This window comes from Rhinolophus sinicus, chromosome 15, assembly GCF_057876585.1.
Source record: "Rhinolophus sinicus isolate RSI-liver-muscle chromosome 15, RSI-T2T, whole genome shotgun sequence".
Taxonomy (NCBI): Eukaryota; Metazoa; Chordata; class Mammalia; order Chiroptera; family Rhinolophidae; genus Rhinolophus; species Rhinolophus sinicus.
Genome location: NC_142515.1, coordinates 76,162,501 through 76,183,905, shown reverse-complemented (window position 1 = coordinate 76,183,905; position 21,405 = coordinate 76,162,501). Strand labels below are relative to the sequence as shown.

Sequence of the window (21,405 nt, the reverse complement as noted above, 5' to 3'; positions counted from 1 at the left end):
CCACCCGCTCACCAAACATCTTTGGGTGCGGGTCAGGACTCAGTGCCCGCTGGATAGGCCCGTTCGTGATGACTGTGAAGGAGGCCTTGGACACCCCTGGGCCTTCATCCCTCCCTCCTCCTTCCTGGCACTCCTGCGACATTGTGAATGTAGGAGATGCAGAAGGGAGTTGTACTCTTTAAAACGGTTAAGTGTATGTTATGTGAATTTCACCTCGGCTTAAAAACAAGTAAAACCAATGTCATCAGCCAAATAGATGATCAAACTCGCCCGATTGCAGGGAATCTGAAAAAAGAATAGCAGCCAAGAGTCTGCAGCTCGAATGGGCTCAGGTTCGGGGAGCGAGCGCCACCTGCTGACGGAGTTGCGGCATTGCGCCGCGTTCGTGCCTTCGAAGTTGAGTGGCAGTTGATGGAAATTACTAACGTGCACAGAGGCTCCCAAGAGGACTAACGCAATTTCTTCCTTTTACTGGCATTGGTGTCCAAACCAATGCTCATGATAGCAACGCTCGCTAAGCAGAACAGACAGTGAATTTAATCCTTCCCTTAGAAATGAGCATTTGGATGGTTCTAGAATTTGGCCCTTTATCAGCAAAGCCCACAGCTGCGAACATTTGGCCATCTCCCTTGGGGGACATTCCCAAAGGATTCACACGTCTTACCTTCCCAGATGCGGCCACCTGGCCCGCGGTGTCCTAGTGTACTCCTATCCCCTGACACCCTGCTGTGGCCTGCATGTTGATGTCCCCCTCCCCCGCACCCCAAATTTGTGTTACCCAAAGGGATGGTATTAGGAGGTGGGGCCTTTGAGAGGTGATTAGATTGTGAAGATGTGCCCATAAGGGACCCCAGAGAGCCCCCGCTCCCCTTCTGCCACGTGAGGACAGTGAGAAGATAGTCATCTATGAACCAGGAAGCGGTTCTCACAAGACATCAGATCTGCCAGCACCTTGGTCTGGGACTTCCAGCCCCCAGGACCGTGAGAAATAAGAATCTGTTGTTTATAAGCTCCCAGTCTCTGGTATTCTGTGAGAGCAGCCCAAACAAACTGAAACAGCCGCAAACACAAACACTGTCGTCACCGTCTGACTGGTGACCTGTTTTGGAAATGATCGAAGAGTGTTGTTACCTCTCGGTCCCAGGTGAAGGGCCCATTGTCACTGGCGTTCTCTATGACAGTGGTCCAGTTCTGTGGCTGCGAAGTGCAGAGCGCGGAGCGGGCTGTCAGGGAGTACGTGTATGTGAACAGCCCGTTCACCTCCAGCAAGACATACTCCGCCTCGATAACCTCCTGGAACTTTCCTCCCCGCCACCTATGACACACACACAGGATGTAGCTTTGGGCAGAGACACGGCAGCCCTGATGTGTTAGGAGACCATTCTGGGGCGGTAAGAGCAGCAGAGCAAAGCAGAGACCTCCTGTCCTCACCAGGCTGACACTTCACGGATGGTCAATACGTGGACATGCAGCAGTGGCAGGCGGGGACAGAGCGGGAGAAGAGGAGGAGGGGTGCGGGACTGGACCTTGAGTTTTTCTATGGGGCGGCCTCTCCGAGAAGGGGACAAAAGAGCAGAGGTTGGGTAAAACTGATGTGATGTCCTATAACTGAATAATGTCACTCACAGACATAATGAATAAGCAAATAAACTAATAAACAAATTAACCCTCCACACCTTCCCTCTAATATTTTTCTGATGACATTTGCAAACATGCAAAAGGTGTACATTTAGGGCTGGTAATTAGGGATGTTCTAAATCCATACTGTTGTGATTCATGTTCTGTTGTCTCCTGCCAGGTTGGAGCTTACACCCCTTCTCCGATGGGACCCTCTCCTCTTTCCTCACTCCAGCTCGGCATGCATCCCCCACATGGCAGCTCCAAATGAGGGGGTTGGCCATTGGACCCAACCTCAGTGCTGTGTGCCTGGCCCGTGATTTTACCAGGGCATGGCATTGAGGCCAGGTGGAACTAAGACGTAACATACATGTTTACAGGTATAAGCTGATTCCTGCCACACTCAGTCAGTCAACAACCATTTCGTCAGACGATATGCCAAGCGCTAAGCTGAGCCACCGGCCTATATGTGCTCATTTAAATGAATTCGCGTTAAGTAAAATGCAAAAGCCAGAATTATGGAAATGTCCCATAATTCTGTTAGTGGCAGAACATTTCCACCACTACAGAAAGTTCTAGGCAGTGCCCAGTGGTAGCCCCAGTGGTCTGGGGCTACAGTGGGGTCAGGGGCCATGCTTCCAGCCCCCAAGGGCCCATGTGAAGTGGACCTACATCAACCAACCATGAAAATGTAGAAACAACACTGAAACGGGTCCCCCCAAATTCCAATGTTGGAGCCCTAACCCCCACTTCGACTGTATTTGAGGGTAGGCTCTTTAAAGAGGTAATTAAGGTTGAATGAGGTCATGAGGGTGGGCCCCAATCCCACAGGAAGAGGAGATGCCAGAGGACACAGCTAGAAGGTGACCGTCAGCAGGCCAAGGAGGGAGCCTGGGGAAAACCAGCCCTGCTGACACGTTGACCTTGGACTTTAGGCCTCCAGGACTATGAAACCATGCACGTCTGTTGTCTCAGTCCCCCAGTCCACGATATGTTTTGATGGCTGTCTGAGCTAAGACAGTGGGAGCTGAGAGCTAAGTAGGGAAAAGGCAAGAACGAGTATCGCAGGGGAGGGTACAGCGTGGCAAAGGGCTGGTAGGGACTGGGGAGGGTCGGAGGTGTGGAGAGACTGGGTGGAGAGGGCATTATCTGAGGGGGGGGCCTTGACGGGCAGGGCTGGGAGCTGGAGAGCAGAGAGCAGGACCAGGCTGCCACCCCAACAGCCCCACAGGGAGCTTACAGTTCCACCACAGGCTTCCACGGGGTGTCGTAGTAGACGAGGAGGGGACAGCCCAGCTTCTCATAAGGGTAGTACACCACCAGGTCCTTGGTAGCCCTTTGCCGCCGAAAATTGGGGTCGTAGGCTTCCCTGAGCAGGGAGGGGGGCAGGGCATGAGGCCCCAACGGACGGCCTGGAAGGGCTCACAACACACACCTCCCAGCCTCGGCTGCTTCCCGTGGAGGGGCATCTGAGGGGGGGAGTCCAGACCCATGGTCAAAATGACCCTGGGGCCCCTTGTGATGGTTAGTTTTGAGTCCACTTGATTGAGCCACGGTACCTGGATGGTCAGACATTATTCTGGATGTTTCCGTGAGGGTGTTTTTGGGGGGATGAGATTAGCATTTAAGTCAGTGAGCTTTGAGTAAAACCAGAGTGCCTCCCTAATGTAGGTGCAGTCGGAGGCCTTAACAGAAAAAAGTATGACCTCTCTCTCTCTCTCTCTCTCTCTCTCTCTCTCCCTCTCTCTGTGTCTCTGTTTCTCTCCCTCTTTCTATTTTTCTTTCTCTCCCTTTCTCTCTCTGTCCCTCTGGCTCTCTCTCACACACATCCTGTCACTTCTCTTTCCCTGGAAACTCCTGACTCATACACTTTATGCCCCCATGGGTCTGACTGTAGCCTCACTGGTCAGTAAGCCCAGCAGCTCCAATTTTGGCCTTGGTTGTGGCCCTGGACAGCTGGCTGATTCTTGGCTTGTATCCAAGGGGCCATGTATAAAACACACATTTGTCTTCCCACGGGAGGGGGAGGATACACACCAGTGTGGGAGGGGCTCCCCGTGCCTGGTGCCAAGAAGGGCTAAGCTCCACCCCATGCCCACTGGTGGCATGTGGGACCAGCCACAGGGCATAGAGGGTCACCTTGGCCCGCCACCTGCTCCTGCCTTGGCTGACAGCATCTGGCCAACTCTGGTAGCTGAGATAAGCAGGTGGCCCAGCTCCAAGAGCCGGCCACAGGCTGGGGAGGGTCTGTAAGGTGGGTGGTCATGGGAGGGAGGGGCGAAGGAAAATCTCTGGCTTACTTCTCGATGATGTAGCTGTAATTGTCCTGAAGGGCCACGGGATTAAGGATGCCTTTGGAACAGGCTGAGATTTCGCTGCAAAGAACAAACGATGGTGAGAAGCTGCCTGACCCTACACAGAACCAAAGCAGTGAAAAATCTTCCTTTGACATATGTGTCCCCACTGGTTTGATATTCGGCCCCTTTCTTACTTTTTGGTTCCCCAAGATGCTCCAGGCTTATCTTGTATCTTCCCTGCCCCTCCCAGAATCAGCCATGTCTCCAAGGAGTCCTAATACCTCATATTGGAGACCAAGATCACAGCATTGAGGGTTCTGAATTTTGGGACTCTGCCACCAGAGCGTACATCCTTAGGCTACATAGTTGATTTTTGCCTGGTTTTACATTTTTAAGACTAGAATCTGGCTACGTGTGTTCTGTTGTCTTTCATTCCACCTCCTTGTTTGTACAGACCATCCAGCTAATTCTGCCTCATTCGTTTTCATTGCTGTTAGTCCATCGTACCAAAACATTGTATCTGGTTTATCCCTCATCTAGTCAATGGACATTTGAGTTAGCGTGCTTCCTCTTGGCGCTATTAAGAATAATGCTGCAGAGAACATTCTGGAACCTATGCCAATGCAAATGTGCATGAGTCGAAGTGCCGGGTTGACAGATGTGCCTTCCAAAGCAGCTGAAACGTGTGCACGCCCACCAGCAAGCAATGTCTGTGAGTTCAGGGGGTTTCTGGGAGGCGAGTCTCCTTCCCTCCCAGGATTTGCTACAGGCCAGGCTTTGTAAATTCTGCCACACTGGTGGTGAATAAGGGTCTCGAATACAAGTTCTCGTTCTCATTTCCCTGTCAGGTGAGGTTGATTATCTTGTCAGCATCTTGTCACATGTTTATCAGTCATTTTCCCCCCTTTTTTGGAAGTGTCTGTTCAAACTCTTTGCCCATTTTTGTCTATTCATTTCTCTCTCTCTCTCTCTCTCTCTCTCTCTTTCTCTCTCTCTCTCATCATTTGTAGGAATTCTTTATAAATTCTGAATACCAGTCCTTTGTTGGCTACATATGTGGCAAATATCTTCCCCACTCTCTTTATGGCAAAAGCTTTTTAAATAATGCTTTAACAAGCTTTCCTGCACATAAGTTCTAAATATGTAATTTTTAAAAAATATTTATTTATTTATTTATCTAAGGATTTTTATTGGGGAGGGGGAATAGGACTTTATTGGGGAATAGTGTGTACTTCCAGGCCTTTTTTCCAAGTCAAGTTGTTGTCCTTTCAGTCTTAGTTGTGGAGGGCGCAGCTCAGCTCCAGGTCTAGTTGCCATTGCTAGTTGCAGGGGGCGCAGCCCACCATACCTTGCAGGACTCGAAGAATTGAACTGGCAACCTTGTGGTTGAGAGCCCACTGGCCCATATGGGAATCGAACCGGCAGCCTTAGGAGTTAGGAGCATGGAGCTCTAACCGCCTGAGCCACCGGGCTGGCCCTAAATATGTAATTTACTGATTCAATAAAGTGTTTCCCTTTTGAAAGGAAAGTCTAGTAAAATTGTCACCCGTGTTGGTGATTGCCTGGTGCAGGGAGCCCTGGAGCCGGCTCCTGCTGGGTTCTGGGGCCGACTCTGAACATGCGGGGATTTGGTGAAGCAGTGGATGGCATGGAGGTAGCCTGAAATCATACCCATGGGAGTATTTACACCACAGGAATGGGCAGACGCTGTAAATTAGGGCTCCCTCTACACCCAGAAGCAGGGGTTTGGCATTTACCCGCCCATGGCTGCCTAAAGGGCAAAGGGGTGGTAATCTGGCCAGTCTTTGGGTTTTGGTTTTTCTTGGAGTCTCATGGCTCCATTCCCTGGGGTAATGATGACTACTAGAGGCAAAGTTCCCAAATTTTCCAGCAGGCAATTAGAACCCCAAACCCTTTACTATTTTAATCAAAATGAGGAATTAAGGGACTAAAAGGAAAAAACAGAACGATAAACGTTAGGAGGGAGAAAATGCCAAATCAGCGAAGGAGGGGAGGCCGGAAACTGAAACTTGACCTAATAGTATCAATTACCGACCTGTTAAGTACGGATATGATAAACAGATACAAAAGTGGACAGGATACTATCCCCCGACTTCAGCAAACGTGAAGCAGTGGTGCCCAATCCGCTCCCGCCCTCCCGCCCTCCCCCCCCTCGTCCCCCCCCCCCCCCCCCCCCCCCCCCCCCCGCTGCCTCGCGCCCCGCCCCGCTACCAACAACACACTTCTGAATGATGATCTTCTTTTCTAGGTCGCAACCAACTGAAATGAGTGCCGTCTGCAAAGGAGAGACACAGGACGTGATCAGGTCAGGGAGGGACTCACTGTGACCGTGACTGGCCCCATGGAGCTCAGGCCCGAAGAGCCTGCCTGAGCACTGGGGCACCGCTAAGGTCCCCCCACAACCCGCCTACCTCTTGGCAGCTTTGCAGAGACCAGAGCCCAATTTATAAACCCAGCACAATGCTTGGCATACAGAGCACAAGGGAATGAATGAATGAATGAATGAATGAATGAATGAATGAATGAATGGGCTGCAATGAACAAACAGAAAGGAGAAAAGGGAAAGAGCGATTTGGGGTTAGCTTGACAGGCTTGCTTCTCAAACAGGGGTGCGATGGCACCCTCAGAGATATACAAGAGAGTATAAAACCACAGGACAGGGAGTCTTTTGGTGTTTGAAAAAGCAGCTTTATATTAAGATAAATATGGATTTACTATAGAACAGAATGCAAGATTCATAATAATTTTTTTTAATTACAAATAGACATAACATAAAATTTACCATTGTAACCATTTTTTAAGTACATGGCTCAGCGGTATTAAATGCACGCACATTGTGGTACAACCATCCCCACTATCCATCTCCAGAACTTTCTCACCTTCCCAAACTGACACTCTTTCCCCACTAAATACTCACTCCCCTCCACTCTCCTCCCCCAGCCCCTGGCACCACGATCTACTTCCTGTCTCTATGAATCTGACTCCTCTGGGGACCTTCTGTGAGTAGAATCACACAGGAATTCTCCTTCTGTGTCTGGCTTATTTCACTGTGCACACCGCCTTCAGGGTTCATGCGTGATACCAATGGTGTCTGTATCAATTTTTCAAAGCAGCCATGAATCTTCAAAGAAAGTCATGCGTTCCGACTGCCCCCACCCTCCAAGCCCTCTCAGTGATGTCCCCTCACTTTCTCTGCCCTCAAGAACGCTTTGCTGGAGCAGCTAGAATTGCTGCCTTAGCATATCCTCCCTCTACCCCCAGGGCATCTCAGGTAAGACAAGATGGGTGGGATGAGGTTGGGAGGGGGCTGGAGCCCAGGAAGCCAACTGGCACCGATTTGTTGCCAAAAGGCAAGGGGGTGCCTGCGCCTGCTCCCATGGGACCTTTGGACATCAGCCCGGTACAGGCCCCCTTTTCTGTCACCTGTCCTCTCATATCTGCCTAGGGTGGATGCTAGATCCATCAACAGTGCTGGGTCACTTCTCCAATGGATGGCCATTATCCACCACTCTTGTGGGTTCTGCAGTGATGTATTGGTGTGTCCTCACACACACTCCCCTCTCAAGGTTAAGGGTGTTCCGAGGTGGCCGTGGTTTGTAGCCCAAATGGGCATCCCAGGGATAGCACCCAGCGTCCACCCTCCCCTGGAGACCAGGTTGGCCAGGAACAAACCTCAGAAAGGAAGACAGTCCAACCCAAGGAGAGTGTCCTGTTTCTCAGGTCCACCCTAATACCCTCACCCACTGTAGTAACTGTATTTTCTTATGTTTCGTATTCTAGATGCTCTGGCATCTTGGGCCTCACTGAGGGGACTGCCCCTCCCAATGCTTAGAGATGGCAGACATTTGCCTGGGAGCACAGTCCTCCATTGCAAGCCAACACATCCGAGCCCACACTTCCTCTTAGGGGCATCGAGGTCTGCAGTGACTCGAGTCAGCCAGGGGCTGTTCTGTGCATGGCCAGCAAGGACCGGGATGGATACACCTGCTCCAAGGATGGTGAGTCACGAGGGGCAGCCCTGGGGGACAGTGATGGGAGAGGGGCAGTGACCAGGCGACAGGGAAAGGATCACCTCCATTTCCTGATCCTGAATGTGGGCTTGGCCAGTCCCTCAGGGAAAAGTCAGCCGAGGTCTGTTGACATTATTCTTAACACTAATGACAAAGAATATGGGATAGCAAAAGCTTGAGACATACCAGTGGCTTGAGGTCCACGCACGAAATTTCTTTATTGGCTATGTCTAGAGTGATTGTAGATATTGTGGGTCTCTTTATGCTGTAAGGCAATAGGAGTGTGTTATTGCACACTGGCATTGCAGTAGAAATAATCACCAACACATCTGTCTATCCATTTATCTATCTATCTACCTACCTATCATCCATCCATCCATCCATCCATCCATCCATTCCCCCATCCATCCGCTCTTCCATCCATCCATCCATCCACCCACCCATCCATCCATCCATCCTGGATGCCAGAATATTGACTGAGAACATCTACTCACGGTGGCCCCTCCTTCCCTTGAGTTTCTACCTCTTCTTGAGTCAGTTTTGTTAATTTATATATAATAATTTATTGGGAAAAAATGTGTCATTCAATTTTATTGTCACCTAGCTGCATATAATGTTTTCTTATCACTGTTTTACTAGCTCCTGTATCCATACTTTTATCTTTATTTTCTATTCCTATTGCTCATTTTAATTCTGTCCTTTCCCCTTCTACAGGATCGTAGGGTTTTATCTATTATACCGGTCTTCTGAAGAAGTTTTGTTTCACTTTGACTTTATATTGTCTTTTTGCCCTCTGTTTAATACATTTCAGATTGTATCATTGTTAATTTCCTTCTCATAATTTCTTTTTGTTGTTCCCCTGGTTCATTAAGTTAAATATTTAGTTTATTTATCTTTATCTATCTCTTTTCCTAATAATAAAAGTACTTGGGGTCAACTTTCCTTTGAGTATATTTTAGCTGTATTCCATGAGTTCTTTTTTTTTTTTTTAAAGATTTTATTGGGGAAGGGGAACATGACTTTATTGGGGAACAGTGTGTACTTCCAGGACTTTTTTTCCAAGTCAAGTTGTTGTCCTTTCAATTTTAGTTGTGGAGGGCGCAGCTCAGCTCCATGTCCAGTTGCCGTTTGGGGGCGCAGCCCACCATCCCTTGTGGGAGTGGAGGAATCGAACCAGCAACCTTATGGTTGAGAGCCCACTGGCCCATGAGGGAATCAAACCGGCAGCCTTCGGAGTTAGGAGCATGAAGCTCTAACCGCCTGAGCCACCGGGCCAGCCCTCCACGAGTTCTTTGATTCAGGGGTTATTTATAAGGGTGTTTCTTCATTTCCAAGTGAAGGGGATTTTGGTATTGGTGTTGCTTTTTGGTTTTTGGTTGTTGAGTTCTTGTTCTATTGGATTAAGGGCTGAGAGTATGGCCTGAAACTTCTACTGGGAGAATTGATTTTTTTATGACCAAGTACATGAATAATGAAGTGACTTTTAAATAAATTAACCATAAGCACGGGAGGAACATAATTCTATATTAATAACATACAAAGTTTTTTTTCACTGAGGTATAACTGACAAAATTATAAGATATTTGAAGTGTAGCATGTGGTGATTTGATATACATATACATTGTGAAAGGATTCTCCCCATCCTCACATACTTTTAAAATTATTATTATTATTTGGTGAGAACATTTAAGTTTAACCCTCTTGGGCAAATTTCAATTTATAATGTAGTGTTACAACGTTTTATATATATATAGAATTAAAACATACTTGTTGAAATATATACTCTAGGGACCTCCTACAAGTGGGATCACACAGTATTTGTCCTTCTGTGTCTGGCTTCTTTCACTGAGCATCATGTCCAAGGTTTACCCATGTTGTACCGTGTGTGTCAGAACTTCCTTCCTTTCTAAGGCTGAATACTATTCCATTGTCTGGATGGACCACACTGCGTTTATCCATCACCTGTCGATGGACCCTTGGGTTGCTTCCACCTTTTGATGATTGTGGATAATACTGCTGTGACGGCGGGGGTACAGATCTCTTTGGGACCCTGCTTTTGATGCTTTGGGGTATATACTTAGAAGTGGAGTTGCTGGGTCATGTGGTAATTTTATGTCTAATTTTTGTGGACCCACCATTTGTAACATGTTTGAAGCATTCTTGTGTTATCATCCCCCAGGGGAAGCCTTGATCCTGGCCTTGCTTTCCCAGCTCCTGCTGAGGGAACCCCACAGACAGCCCGGGCTGCCTGCCACTGTCCAGGTGATGACATACCTGGAGGTGAAGTTGGGGTCAGCCCTGCCCCAGTGGTGCTGCTGCCGCAGGGAAATGTTCTGTGGAACAAGAGCGAAAAGCCAACTGCAACAGTGCGGGGCGGTCCCAAAATCGGGATTCAGGGAGAGACGGAGAGAGGATGCGGCATTGGGAGGAAGGGTCTAGAAGCCGTCCAGGCCTCCCCTATTCTGATTCCACCAGCCAGGAAAGGCTTCTGGAAGCTCATGGAAATGACCGCCTCTGGCTCCTTCATCCCTCGCTGCCTTTGTCCTGGGGACCCACAGTGAGGTGTGACTTTGTTCCCCCTCTTATTTAGTGGGGATGTGACAAGGACTGGTCCAAAGAGTTTGTTGTGGCCAACTCATACCTTGTCCTGTGGCAACCGCCCAACCTGATCCTGGGCTTTTGGGGTCAAGTCCAAACTCCACGGTGTGGCCATGAGGCCTGGCTCGGCCCTCCAGATCCCCCAGGCCCATATATCCAAGCCCCTCCCAGTCCACTGGTTCCTTCCATCCTGATGCCTCAGTTTACCAGGCTGACACAGATCTCCTGCCTTCCCCGGGGCTGGGTTAGGCTCCTAGTCATGTCCTCTGTACTCTCCCATGTGACACCTTAATGACATCACTCACCTGGGTGATTGCTGCCTGCCTGGGTTGGAGTGGGGCTGGGGATATGTCCCCTCCAAATTCTGCAGCACCTCCCAGATGTGTGCAGGGAAGGGGAGGAGGAAGCAGGGTCAGGCCCAGGGACCGATCATGGGCAGATGGACCTGGCCGGGCGTCAAGGCCACGCCCTTCATCTCACTGATCCCCATTGAGGGCAGGGGCATGGCTCACCAGCCTGTGCTTGGTGTTCCCATCGTAGGTGTAGCTGTCCTCGTAGATGACGGCCTGCAGCCCCAGAGAGTAGGGGTTGCTGACCATCGCCTGGGCGGGGGACAGGAGAGGCATTAGGAGTGCCACTCAGGTGACACCTGCAGGTGACCACCATGCACCTTCAGACTAAACACTGAGCTTATTCTGCAAGTGTCGCTGCCAGTCCTGTCCCCAAATGCTCCCTCGGCCTCATTCACACCCTCACTGTGGCCTCTGAGCCCTGTTCTGCAGACAGCCTGGAGCTGTGGAGCTGCAGGACCCATACTTGCTCTGGTGGACAGAGAAACCTGGAGGCCAGTCCTGCACAGGGAGGCTGAGATGACAGCCAGCCTGGTGCCCCTCACAGGACCTGGTTCTGGCTGCCAGGACTTTCCCCCATTTCCTTACACTAACCTGCCCCCCACCCCTTTCAGCTTGGACACTTGGCTTCCAGGTCCAGGACACTTGCTGTTTCTTAGGCACCCCCACTTCTCTCCCCCTTCCCCACTTACCCACCCCCACATGAAGGAAAGCTGCGAGACAGGGCTCTTGGTTGGAAGGGACAGAAGCCAGCTATGGTGGAGCTGAGAGGAAAAGGAACTTCTGGAAAGTATGTGGGGCAGCTCAGAAGAAGGGTGGAGAATGAGGCACAGAGATAGCATAAAAGGAGGCCAGGCAGGCAGGCAGGCAGACGGACAGACAGTCACAGCCTCCATCACACCCAGACACACAGATGCTGGTTGAGGAGAAAGACGGAGAGAGACAGTGTGTACGGGGCATCCTGAGTGAGTGTCTCTCCACGGGAGGAGGCCAGGGACCTTCTGGGTTTGGGAAGACCGGGCAGAGGGCGTGAGGTTGAGGGTGCAGGGGTGCCACGTAACAGACATCCTCGCCCAGCAGGTAGGGATGTGCTTACAAGTGGGACTGGTGAGGTGCCTGGCCTGGCGATCATCAGAGCGGTCAACTCCAATTCACTGTTCATATCAATGATAAACATTTGGTTTGCGAATTCTCCATGCAGAAGTTCTACCTAATTAGAAATTTAAAAATATATAATTAAATCAAGTCTCTGTTCCCAAACAAGAAAGGGCAAGTAGGTGGGAGGTGGTCAGTGGTACCCCAAGAAATGGAACCTTCCGGTCTCATGGGGGCAGCAGCTGGGACTTTCCCTCGCAGCACTTTCTTCCCGGCTACATCCTGCACCCCCAGAAGGCCTTCGAGGTCCCCCTGCCTGACTTTTGCAGTAATTGCTTTTCTCCTTGCGTTTCTTTCTGGAGTTATCTCCAGATGTGCATCCCCAGTCTTGCTTGTTTTCCAAATAGTGTTAGGTCTTTTAAGTCTCTTTCCATCCACGGCTTCCGCCTCCATCCCTTCTTTTTTGTTTCTATTCATCTTCGAAGAGCCAAGGCCATGGGACCTATAGATTTCCCAGTCTAGATTTCCCTGGCACAGTGGAGCAGCTTTCTCTACGCTCTGCATTTCTGGCAGACCAGTGGCTGGAGCCATCAGGTTTCGGTTGGATCGCATTGGCGAGACTCAACGGGTGACTGATCTTATCTGGGTGGCATGTAATTTTTGGCTGTCTCTTTTTTTACATTGGTGGCTGCTGACGCTTAGAGCCCACATCCATTAAATTCCTTGGGGTTGCCACGTGGCAGTATCCTGTCATTTTGTTTTCATATATTCACTGGAATAACGTTATCAGGAGATACTTTCCCTGTTCTATTTGCTGGCCCAGTAGAATGGTGCAAATGAAAGGCAGGATAAATCCTTGTGTCTTTCCTTTTATTTCCTCACTTTCAAGACAATGGATTGGTTTGCTGTCATCCTGAGAAGGTGACTGGTGAGTTGCTTGTTGGAGAGGTGGCTGATTTCAGGTCTGGGGTGCAGAAATGCAGACGATAACAGGCGCACCCTGCCTAGCCACGTGCTGTTAATTCTGACCTGCTTAAACCAGGGTCTGCCAGCTTTCTCCACTATCAAGCGGAGATTTCCCTTTCCAGACTGTTCTTCATTAACAAGGCACTAAGGCCAGGCCACAGAAGGGGGTTGGGGTCGGGGGGGTGGGGGACTAAGCACAACCTCTCAGAGGGGGGAGACTGTAGCTATAGGATTTGAAATTCTTCTGTAAGTGAGATGTGTCTCCACTCCCCTTATTTACTTATTCAGTCATTTATTTACTTCCGTATGGACTTGTACATATTTCTTTTATACTTTGGCTTATTATCCATTATTGTGTTGTTCATTTTTGTTGCTCCAATTGTTCCAGCTTTTACCCACAGGTTTTTGTGATGCTGTATCTGGTTTTTTTTTTGGTGGGATTTTGGAAAAATACTTGCTAATGCCAAAGCCATCTTCCTCAGACAGTTTAAGGGCCCAAACATTTGCATAAAAGCCTTACTATTCCCTCCCTCCCTCTCCTGTGATAGTGTAGTAATTCTCAGACATGTGATTTCAAGGACCCACAGGAAAATCCCCATGGCTGGGGATTGATGTTTTATTGGGGCAAGTAAGGAGAAGAAAGCTACTACCATCTATTAGCACCATCATCTCATAAAAGGATATTTTATCAAATCAATAAACTCAGTGTATGGCACAGTTGCTTTTATTTTATTTTATTTTTCTTATTTCACTCAATGCCATGGATCCAAAGGCCATTTGGAAGTGGACACTCTAACATCTTTTTGTTTGTTTGCTGTAGCTCCTCAATGAGTGGCCCACGCCCTGCTGAGTGCAGTACTGAACTGGTTTCTGATTTAGTGGATTTCGGAGTATTGAAAGATGGGATGAGATTGCTGGATGAGACAGGCTCAGAGACGGCATTTCCTTGGGAACGTCAATTGGTGCGGCCACTATGGAAAACAGCATGGAGGGTCCTCAAAAAATGAAACAGAACTACCATATGACCCAGAAGTTCCACTTCTGGGTATATATCTGAATGAAATGAAATCACTATCTTGAAGGGATAAATGCATTCCCATGTTCATTGCGGCATTATTTACAATAGTCAAGACACAGAAGCAACGCATATCCATCAGTGAATGAATGGCTAAAGGAAATGTGGTGTGTATCTATATCTATATCCACGATGGAATATTATTCAGCCTTAAAACAGAAGGAAATCCTCGGGTGGCCGGTTTTCTCAGTGGTTAGCGCACAGTGCTCATAACACCGAGGTCGCCAGTTCGAGTCTCACATGGCCCAGTGAGCTGCGCCCTCCATAACTAGATTGAAAACAACGATTTGACTTGGAGCTGATGGGTCCTGGAAAAACACACTGTTCCCCCATATTGCCCCTCCCCCCAAAAGGAACTCCTGCCATTTGTGACAACATCAATAGACCTTGAACATACGCTGAATGAAATAAGTCAGAGAAAGACAAATACTGTATGACCTTACTTATATGTGGAATCCTAAAAACGCCAAACTCATAGAACCAGAGAACAGATCGGTGGTTGCCAGAGGTGGGGGCTGGGGGTGAGCGAAATGGGTGAAGGGGATCAAAAGGTCCAAATTTCTAGTTATAAGGTAAATAAATCCTGGGATATCATGTACAGCATGGTAACTCTAGTTAACAATACTGTGTTGCATATTTGAAAGTTGCTAAGAAAGTAGGTCTTAAAAATTCTCCTCACAAGAAAAACTATGTGAGGTGATGGATGGTAACTAGACTTACCGTGGTGAACGTTTCACAATATACGCATATATCAAATCATTGCATTGTGTACCTGAAACTAATACAACTTTATGTGTCAATTATCGCTCATTAAAACTGGAAAATAAGCTTTACAAATAGAAAATAAAAATAAAGTTAGGAAAAAAGTAAAGAAATGTTATTTTGTGCATTTCTGACCATGTGATTGCCAGTGACTGGGGGAGACGGATTCTGGAGAAGCCTGGAGAAGACATTTATTATTTCTGTCCAGCAGCTGCTCCCGCTTCCTGAGGGTATCTCCAGTTTCATTTGGGAACTGCCTGAGTTTCCTTTGGCAAATCGCCCTTTTGTGCATCCTTGGGCATGTAGCCTGGTGGGTGGACTGACCCCACCTCTCTCTCAAGGAGTGGGTTCTGACTGGCTCACCCCCAGCCATGTGATTGGTCCAGAAATGGGCGTGTCATCCTCTCTGAGCCAATGAGATGTGGAAGATATGCTGGGAGTTTTCTTGGCTTCTGCAGGGCTCTGATGAAAGACCCTTCTCTTCTTCCCTGGGATATGGTGTGAGGATGCCAGGTCTGCAGTGTCAGCTGCCAGCTTGCTGCCATGATATGAGAGCCTGTGGCTTCCCTGAGGCATTGAGATGGAACTTCAGGATGAAGCATGAAACACTCCGGCAGGTGGAGTGGAGAGACAGAGACAAACTGGCTCATGGTGGCAGTGATTTCAGTTTCGAGATCAAGGCTCATCTGAAGTCTTCCCCCTTTGGACTTTTCAGCCGATGAGTCAACAATTGCCTTTTTGGTTTAAGCCCATTTGATTTGGATTTTCCGTCATTTGCAGAATGATGAATCCAAATTGACAGGTGCGTATTTCCGTATTCTGTGATTTTCCCCTCTTTAATCAGTCCGCTGGGCCAGGGTCAAGGCTGGTCCCCCTGGCTTGGTGGGTTCCTTGAGCCCAATCAAATGTCCCTCTCTGGAGAAGACAGGTAACTTTCTGCAGGACCGTGACTGTTCATTTGCCCACTTGGAAGGGGGACTACTGCTGATAACCACATCACTTACTTTTTTCTCTTTTGGACAATTTTGAGGATTGGTTGACTTCCTTGTTACAAAGAGCATCTATTAAAGTGAAATGTGTTTCTATTTGAAATAAGGGACAGGAAATTGTACAAGATGCAGGTGGCAGCCTTTGGGGCAGTGGTGGCTGGTTGCCAGATTTAGTTGTTTTTGTGAAATTCAAATTGAACTGGGCAGCCTATATTTTATCAGAAACCCTGCTTGGAGCACTATGTGTTGCTGTCTACAAATGCCCAACTCTGAGGTTTGTCTGTTTTAAAAAAAAGTAGTGCCTTGAACATGGAGTTAAACAGTTACGATCACATACTTTGCAGAAGTCAACTTGGAGCTGGGGGTCCATGAGAATTGCCTGGATATTCACAGGGCACTTCTGGAAATCAAAAGCTGGAAAAACCGAATCAGGAAGTGGAGTCAGGATTTCAAGTATTCCCAGGTCAGTGAACATCAGGACTGCCTCCTGGGACCAGACGTCTTGGTCTGCAAACTGAGAGAAAAGTGACTTCTGGTCATGCTAATTCTTTTCTGAGGATTTAAATTTTGTCTTAGGATTCAAGTTTAAAGAAGGTAGACCAAACAAAGAAACAAACAGCAAAGTCATAAGTACACTTTGTTGAGATATCTACTCTTCAGCTGCATTCATCCATCGGTGTTTAAATTAATAATGGAAACTCTGTGTTTCCTCATCAGAGAGGATACCCAGGAAATCATTCTTTACAGGTCATGGACCTCTTTGGAGAGTCGGACGAAAGCTACGAAATCTCTCTCCAGAAAACACTCGGGTCTCAGAATGTCAGGGTTAAGGCTTCAAAGAGGGGGTTCTCGTGTTGGTGCCCCACACCCAGTGATCCTATCGTAATTCTATTGACAGGCGACTTTTGGAAAATATGGTGGCCATATATCTAGCAGGAGAAGCATTGAAGTAGCACTTGGCACAGCTGGGGGACTTTTCTGGCTCAGCTGCTAATGATTTATAGGCCTTAGGAGAGAGAGGAACTTGAACTTCAGTTTTCTCCCTGTAAAAGACAGATGATATTGACTCCCTCACAGGGCCGTTGTGAAGATGACATAAAATTAGATAAGCATAATGTACAAGATAACGTGAGATACTCCCAACACTGCCACTCCCTACTTCTTCTGTGACCGCGGGCAAATGACTTTACCTCTCCGTGCCTCAGTTTGTCCATCTGTCCAATGGGAGCAATATAACGGTCTACTTCTTAAGACAAAGGTCAGGGTTAAATGAGGTAACAGTCAGAAGATGGTTAGACCAGCCCCTTCCATATTCTAAGTGCTCAGTAAGTTTTAGCTTCTGTTGCTGTTATTTTAATAACTATTAAAATTATTGTTACTACTAAAATTATTAAATCAGTATTAATGTAATGTTAATTAAAATTATTGTTATAGTATTGCTATGCTATTAAAAATAGTATTACAATGTTAATAACTAGAGGAATTTCTTGCCTTCAGAACAGTATTGGAAGTTTGGGAACAAGACTGTTATTCTTTACCAACCTGATAATAGCCCGCACTTTGGTTTTACCTACTTTGATTAGGAAACTTGACAGGATGCCCAAGCTGCCATAATACAGATTATTCTCCCGAGTTAAAACTGCCAGTTCATTTTCATCTAGGAAAAACCAAACAAGACAGGACAAAAATTGAAACGAGGTTTGCTTCAATAGACAAAAATATTAAAAATATAAAAAGTTTGGTTTAAAAAATTACCCAAATTCCATCCTCTAGACCAGGAGTCTGCAAACTTCTGTAAAGGACTAGATAGCAAATATTTTCTGCTTTGCTGGTCCTGTAATGTCTGTTACAAGTACTCAGCTCTGTGGACAGCTAATAAATGAATGGGTGTGACTGTGTTCCAATAAAACTTTATTTAGAAAAACAAGTAGTGGGCCAGATTTGGCTGACAGGCCATGGGTTGCTGATCCCTGACATAGGGAACCACAGTTAACATTTTTGTAAACACCCTTTCTGGTAGTTTTATATATGTGGGATCATATTCTGGAACCCTCCAATCTGCTTTGTAATACAATTTCTTTTCTTTCATTTTGTGTACACACATGGAGTTGGCAGGCTGGCATTCTGGTGCCTGGATGAACTATAACTTATTTAACCAGTGCTCCACTGATGAACATGGAGGTCGTTTCTGGTCTTGTAGCTACAAAGTTCCAAGGAACAACGATACCACTAAAAGTCTTTATGAAGGGGTGAGGACAAGATCCAATGTATATTTTTATTTTTTTTAAAAAAGCAATCAAGGAAGTTTTCAAAAGAAGTGAGGCTTGAGCTGAGCCTTGAAAAAAAGCATCTGACATAGAAAAGTGGAGGTGTGTTTGCAGGGTGAGAACTGGACGAATGTCGCTGAGGGTTTCTCACACTCAGCTCTATTGACATTAGGGGTGGATGGTTCTTTGTCGGGGTGTGGGGGGTGCCCTGTGCATTGTAGGATGTTAACCAGCATCCCCGTCCTCCACCCAGAAGATACCAGCAGCACTCCCCCCAGGCATGACAACCACAGATGTCTCCAGACATCACCTAGGGTCCCCAGGTTGAGAACCACGGGATTGGGTGGAGAAGAGCGTCCCTTAGGGCAGCTGACGCACCAGACACACGGACCTAGACATCATCCTGGCAAGTTTGGACTTTGTTCTTTAGAAAATAAGAAAATGTTAAAGATTCTAGACATGGCAGGGGGGTGGGGGGGAGTGGTAGTGATGTGTACTCCATGATTTAAAAAAAAAGGAGGAGGAATGGGAAGAAAGGCCATAGACTGGGAGGGAATATTTGCAAATCCAATTTCTGATAAGGGACTTGCATCCAGAATATATAAAGAACCCTTACAACTCAACAATAAAAAGGCAAACAGCCCAATTAAAAAATGGGCCAAGGACCCGAATAGAAAAGCTACCCATAGGCTGGGCACGCACTGGCAGCCACGCTGTGGATGGTGACATTGGCCTCAGAAATGGAAGAATACAAGATGCGGTGTCCTTCTCGCACGGGGACAGTGTCGACGAGCTGACCTACGAGACAACAGGGCAGCATCATGAGGCTGGGCACGTGGGGAAGGGGGTCCCACAGCTGAAATGCCACCCACCCTACCTCTTGGCCTATGACTCAAATGATAAAGGTTCAAGGAAAGTATAGCACTGAGACGTAATGTTGTAAAACATCGTATGGAATATGCTTAGGTTTAAGAAAGCTTTTTTTGCTGCCTAGAGGCTTGAATACCACGGAAGGCCTTCTACCATATGGGTAACATGTATAAGGAATAAGACAGAGCTTTCTTTCTGGAATGGGCTCTCAAAACAGGTGGGCTAGCTCTGAGCTCTTTTCTTGCACTGCCGGGAACAGTGGTGTTCAAGTGGCCTGACCAGTGCTGGGTAGCTGGCTGTGATTGCAGGTGCTCTTGCAGCCACCCGTGTGTGCAGAGGTTCCTGACAGCCCCTCCTGCAGGGAGGGCTGCCTTTTGTTCCTCTGCTTATGTCAGCGGGCAGACTGGGGCTCATGCAGCCTGGGAATTACCAGGATTCTTCAGCTAGGCCAGTTGCAGGTGCTATGCCATTTCCAGATTTTTCTCTTGCCTAGGGAACTTAAGTGGGTGGCCCTGACCCATCCCCTGGAGTCACTCTCCTCGGCTCCCAAACAAAGTCTGCAACTCCTAGACTGAAGACTTGGACCCTCTGCCCTCAGCATTTGGTGATTTTCAGAATCTGCCATGTCCCTGAAGGGTCCCACAAGGCAGGGAAGGGGCGGGAGGGGGAGGTGACGCAGTGAGGACGGCAAAGTGAGAATGGGTTCCTCCTCATCCACGCAAGTCAGGGGAGAGAAAAAATAATGGCGTGTGCTTTCCCCACCTGGAGGGGGACACCGAGTGGCAGCCCCCAGCCTGGGCCTCACTCACCTGCACCTCGGGAGACTAACAGGCTGTTCTCATACCAGAAGATTAGGATCCCCTTCTGTCCTGGGGTGATGAGGATGTCCAGGGTCCCATTGTAGTCAAACGGCAGCCCCAAACTGTGGTTCAGGGGGTGGTCCGAGTACCCGAACTTGGCCTGAGAGAGAAAGATGACTGAATCTCTAGCAATAAAAGAAATCACCAAATCAGTGGTTACACAGTGATAGACCAGTGTAGGTGCACGTGCTTTGTTATTCAAACATTCTTCAAACTTTATTCTCTGGTCCACTGGTTCTCAGCTTGAGGTGATTCTGCTCCTCGGGGACATAAGGCGATGTCTGGGGACATCTGTGGTTGTCACACTGGGGGTGTGCCTGGTATAGTGGGTGGGGTGAGGGCTGCTGCTTAGCCCCCCACAGTGTCCAGCACCAGTTCTCATGACACAGTGCCGAGACTGAGGTGCCCTGCTCTCTGTCGTTCTCTGCCAGGCCTGGGTTGCTGCCCTTGCACCTGGATGACTGTTCCGACACACCTGTGCGCACGCCCAGATTCTTTTTTCTAACAACCTCTTGCATTGAGCCATTCGCACTTTGCAGCCCTCTAAGGGCGGGCTCCTGAGTCAAGTCTAAATTGCTCTGCGTGATTGTCAAATTCTCTCTTATCTACTGTTTACAGAAGACCTCTGACAGCACTGTGCAAGGATGGAATTGAAAAACAACACTGTCACTGGTTCCTAAGTGAGTTCCACCCAGACAGCTGCATCCCCTGCCCAGAAGGTGCACCATGGAGAGGAGGGAGAGAGGGACTGGCTTGCTTTCGAGGTGCCTCCTCGGGCACAGAGAGAATGTTGTGCTCAGGGCGAGGATGGGCTGTGCGTGGGCTGCTGAACCTGACTCATCCTGCCCCTACTGTGGACACAGGCCAGGTCCATCTGCACAACAACTTGCCTAAGATGCAGTGAGTGTGAGTTTGCACCCCCAGCTCATCCCATTGTGTCATGCATGGACTGGCTGGCCTTCATCCTGATAAAGCTGAACTGGAACTAGGAGCAAATATAATCAGTCGGGAGGGTCTATGGGAGGAGCTAGGGCTTATGGGAGTTCTCCTGCTCTGCTCTACGTAATCCTGAGAACGCTGCACCAGACAACTGTCTATAATAAAGCTCTATAGTTCCAGCTTCCTTTTCCCCACGATAAATACTCCTCCGTCTTGGCACACAGCCCAGTGTGCACATGACTTGCCATGTCTGCATGCACAGGGTTGCAATCCTTTCTTTTTCCTAAATAAATCCTTTTGGTGACCAAATACCTAGTTGATAATATTTTTCAGTGCACAGTCCCAAGAGCCTAGGGTTGCTCAGCCAATTAAGGCAACAAGCCAACCATGAAAGAGTTCAGAAGCCTTTCATTGCTTACTGCGGTGGGGTCAGAAAGAGACTAGGCCAGGGGAAACACCAAGCCCCTCGTCCCGTTCTCCTGTGGAAGGGCACGCCATGGGAAGGGTCCGCTGCATCCAAGCAGGTGTGGGGCTCAGCTCACTGTGGAGGGAGCCCCTTGGTTTTATGCACCCAGAGGCCAGGGGCTGAGTTTGAGTGGAGGAAAGGATCAGCCAGGTTTCCTCCTCTTCCCTCCCCAGGGAAACGCCTGAAGAGGACATTAGAGGAAGACCACAGATAAAGGCCTAGG

The 21,405-nt window shown here is 48.3% G+C and overlaps 1 protein-coding gene across 1 annotated transcript in view; it reads right to left on the bottom strand.

Moving 5' to 3' along the window:
- Nucleotides 1-21,405, bottom strand: part of CATSPERD (catsper channel auxiliary subunit delta) — a 42,788-nt gene that overhangs the window by 1,639 nt on the left and 19,744 nt on the right. The window contains exons 9-20 of the mRNA XM_019710749.3: nucleotides 19,727-19,877; nucleotides 18,750-18,845; nucleotides 17,355-17,437; nucleotides 16,118-16,294; nucleotides 11,990-12,103; nucleotides 11,056-11,145; nucleotides 10,220-10,278; nucleotides 8,132-8,210; nucleotides 6,158-6,210; nucleotides 3,918-3,992; nucleotides 2,858-2,986; nucleotides 1,132-1,315 (exon numbers count right to left, since the gene is read on the bottom strand). Coding sequence (XP_019566308.3) covers nucleotides 1,132-1,315; nucleotides 2,858-2,986; nucleotides 3,918-3,992; nucleotides 6,158-6,210; nucleotides 8,132-8,210; nucleotides 10,220-10,278; nucleotides 11,056-11,145; nucleotides 11,990-12,103; nucleotides 16,118-16,294; nucleotides 17,355-17,437; nucleotides 18,750-18,845; nucleotides 19,727-19,877 — 1,290 coding nt within the window. The remainder of the gene's footprint in view (nucleotides 1-1,131; nucleotides 1,316-2,857; nucleotides 2,987-3,917; nucleotides 3,993-6,157; nucleotides 6,211-8,131; nucleotides 8,211-10,219; nucleotides 10,279-11,055; nucleotides 11,146-11,989; nucleotides 12,104-16,117; nucleotides 16,295-17,354; nucleotides 17,438-18,749; nucleotides 18,846-19,726; nucleotides 19,878-21,405) is intronic.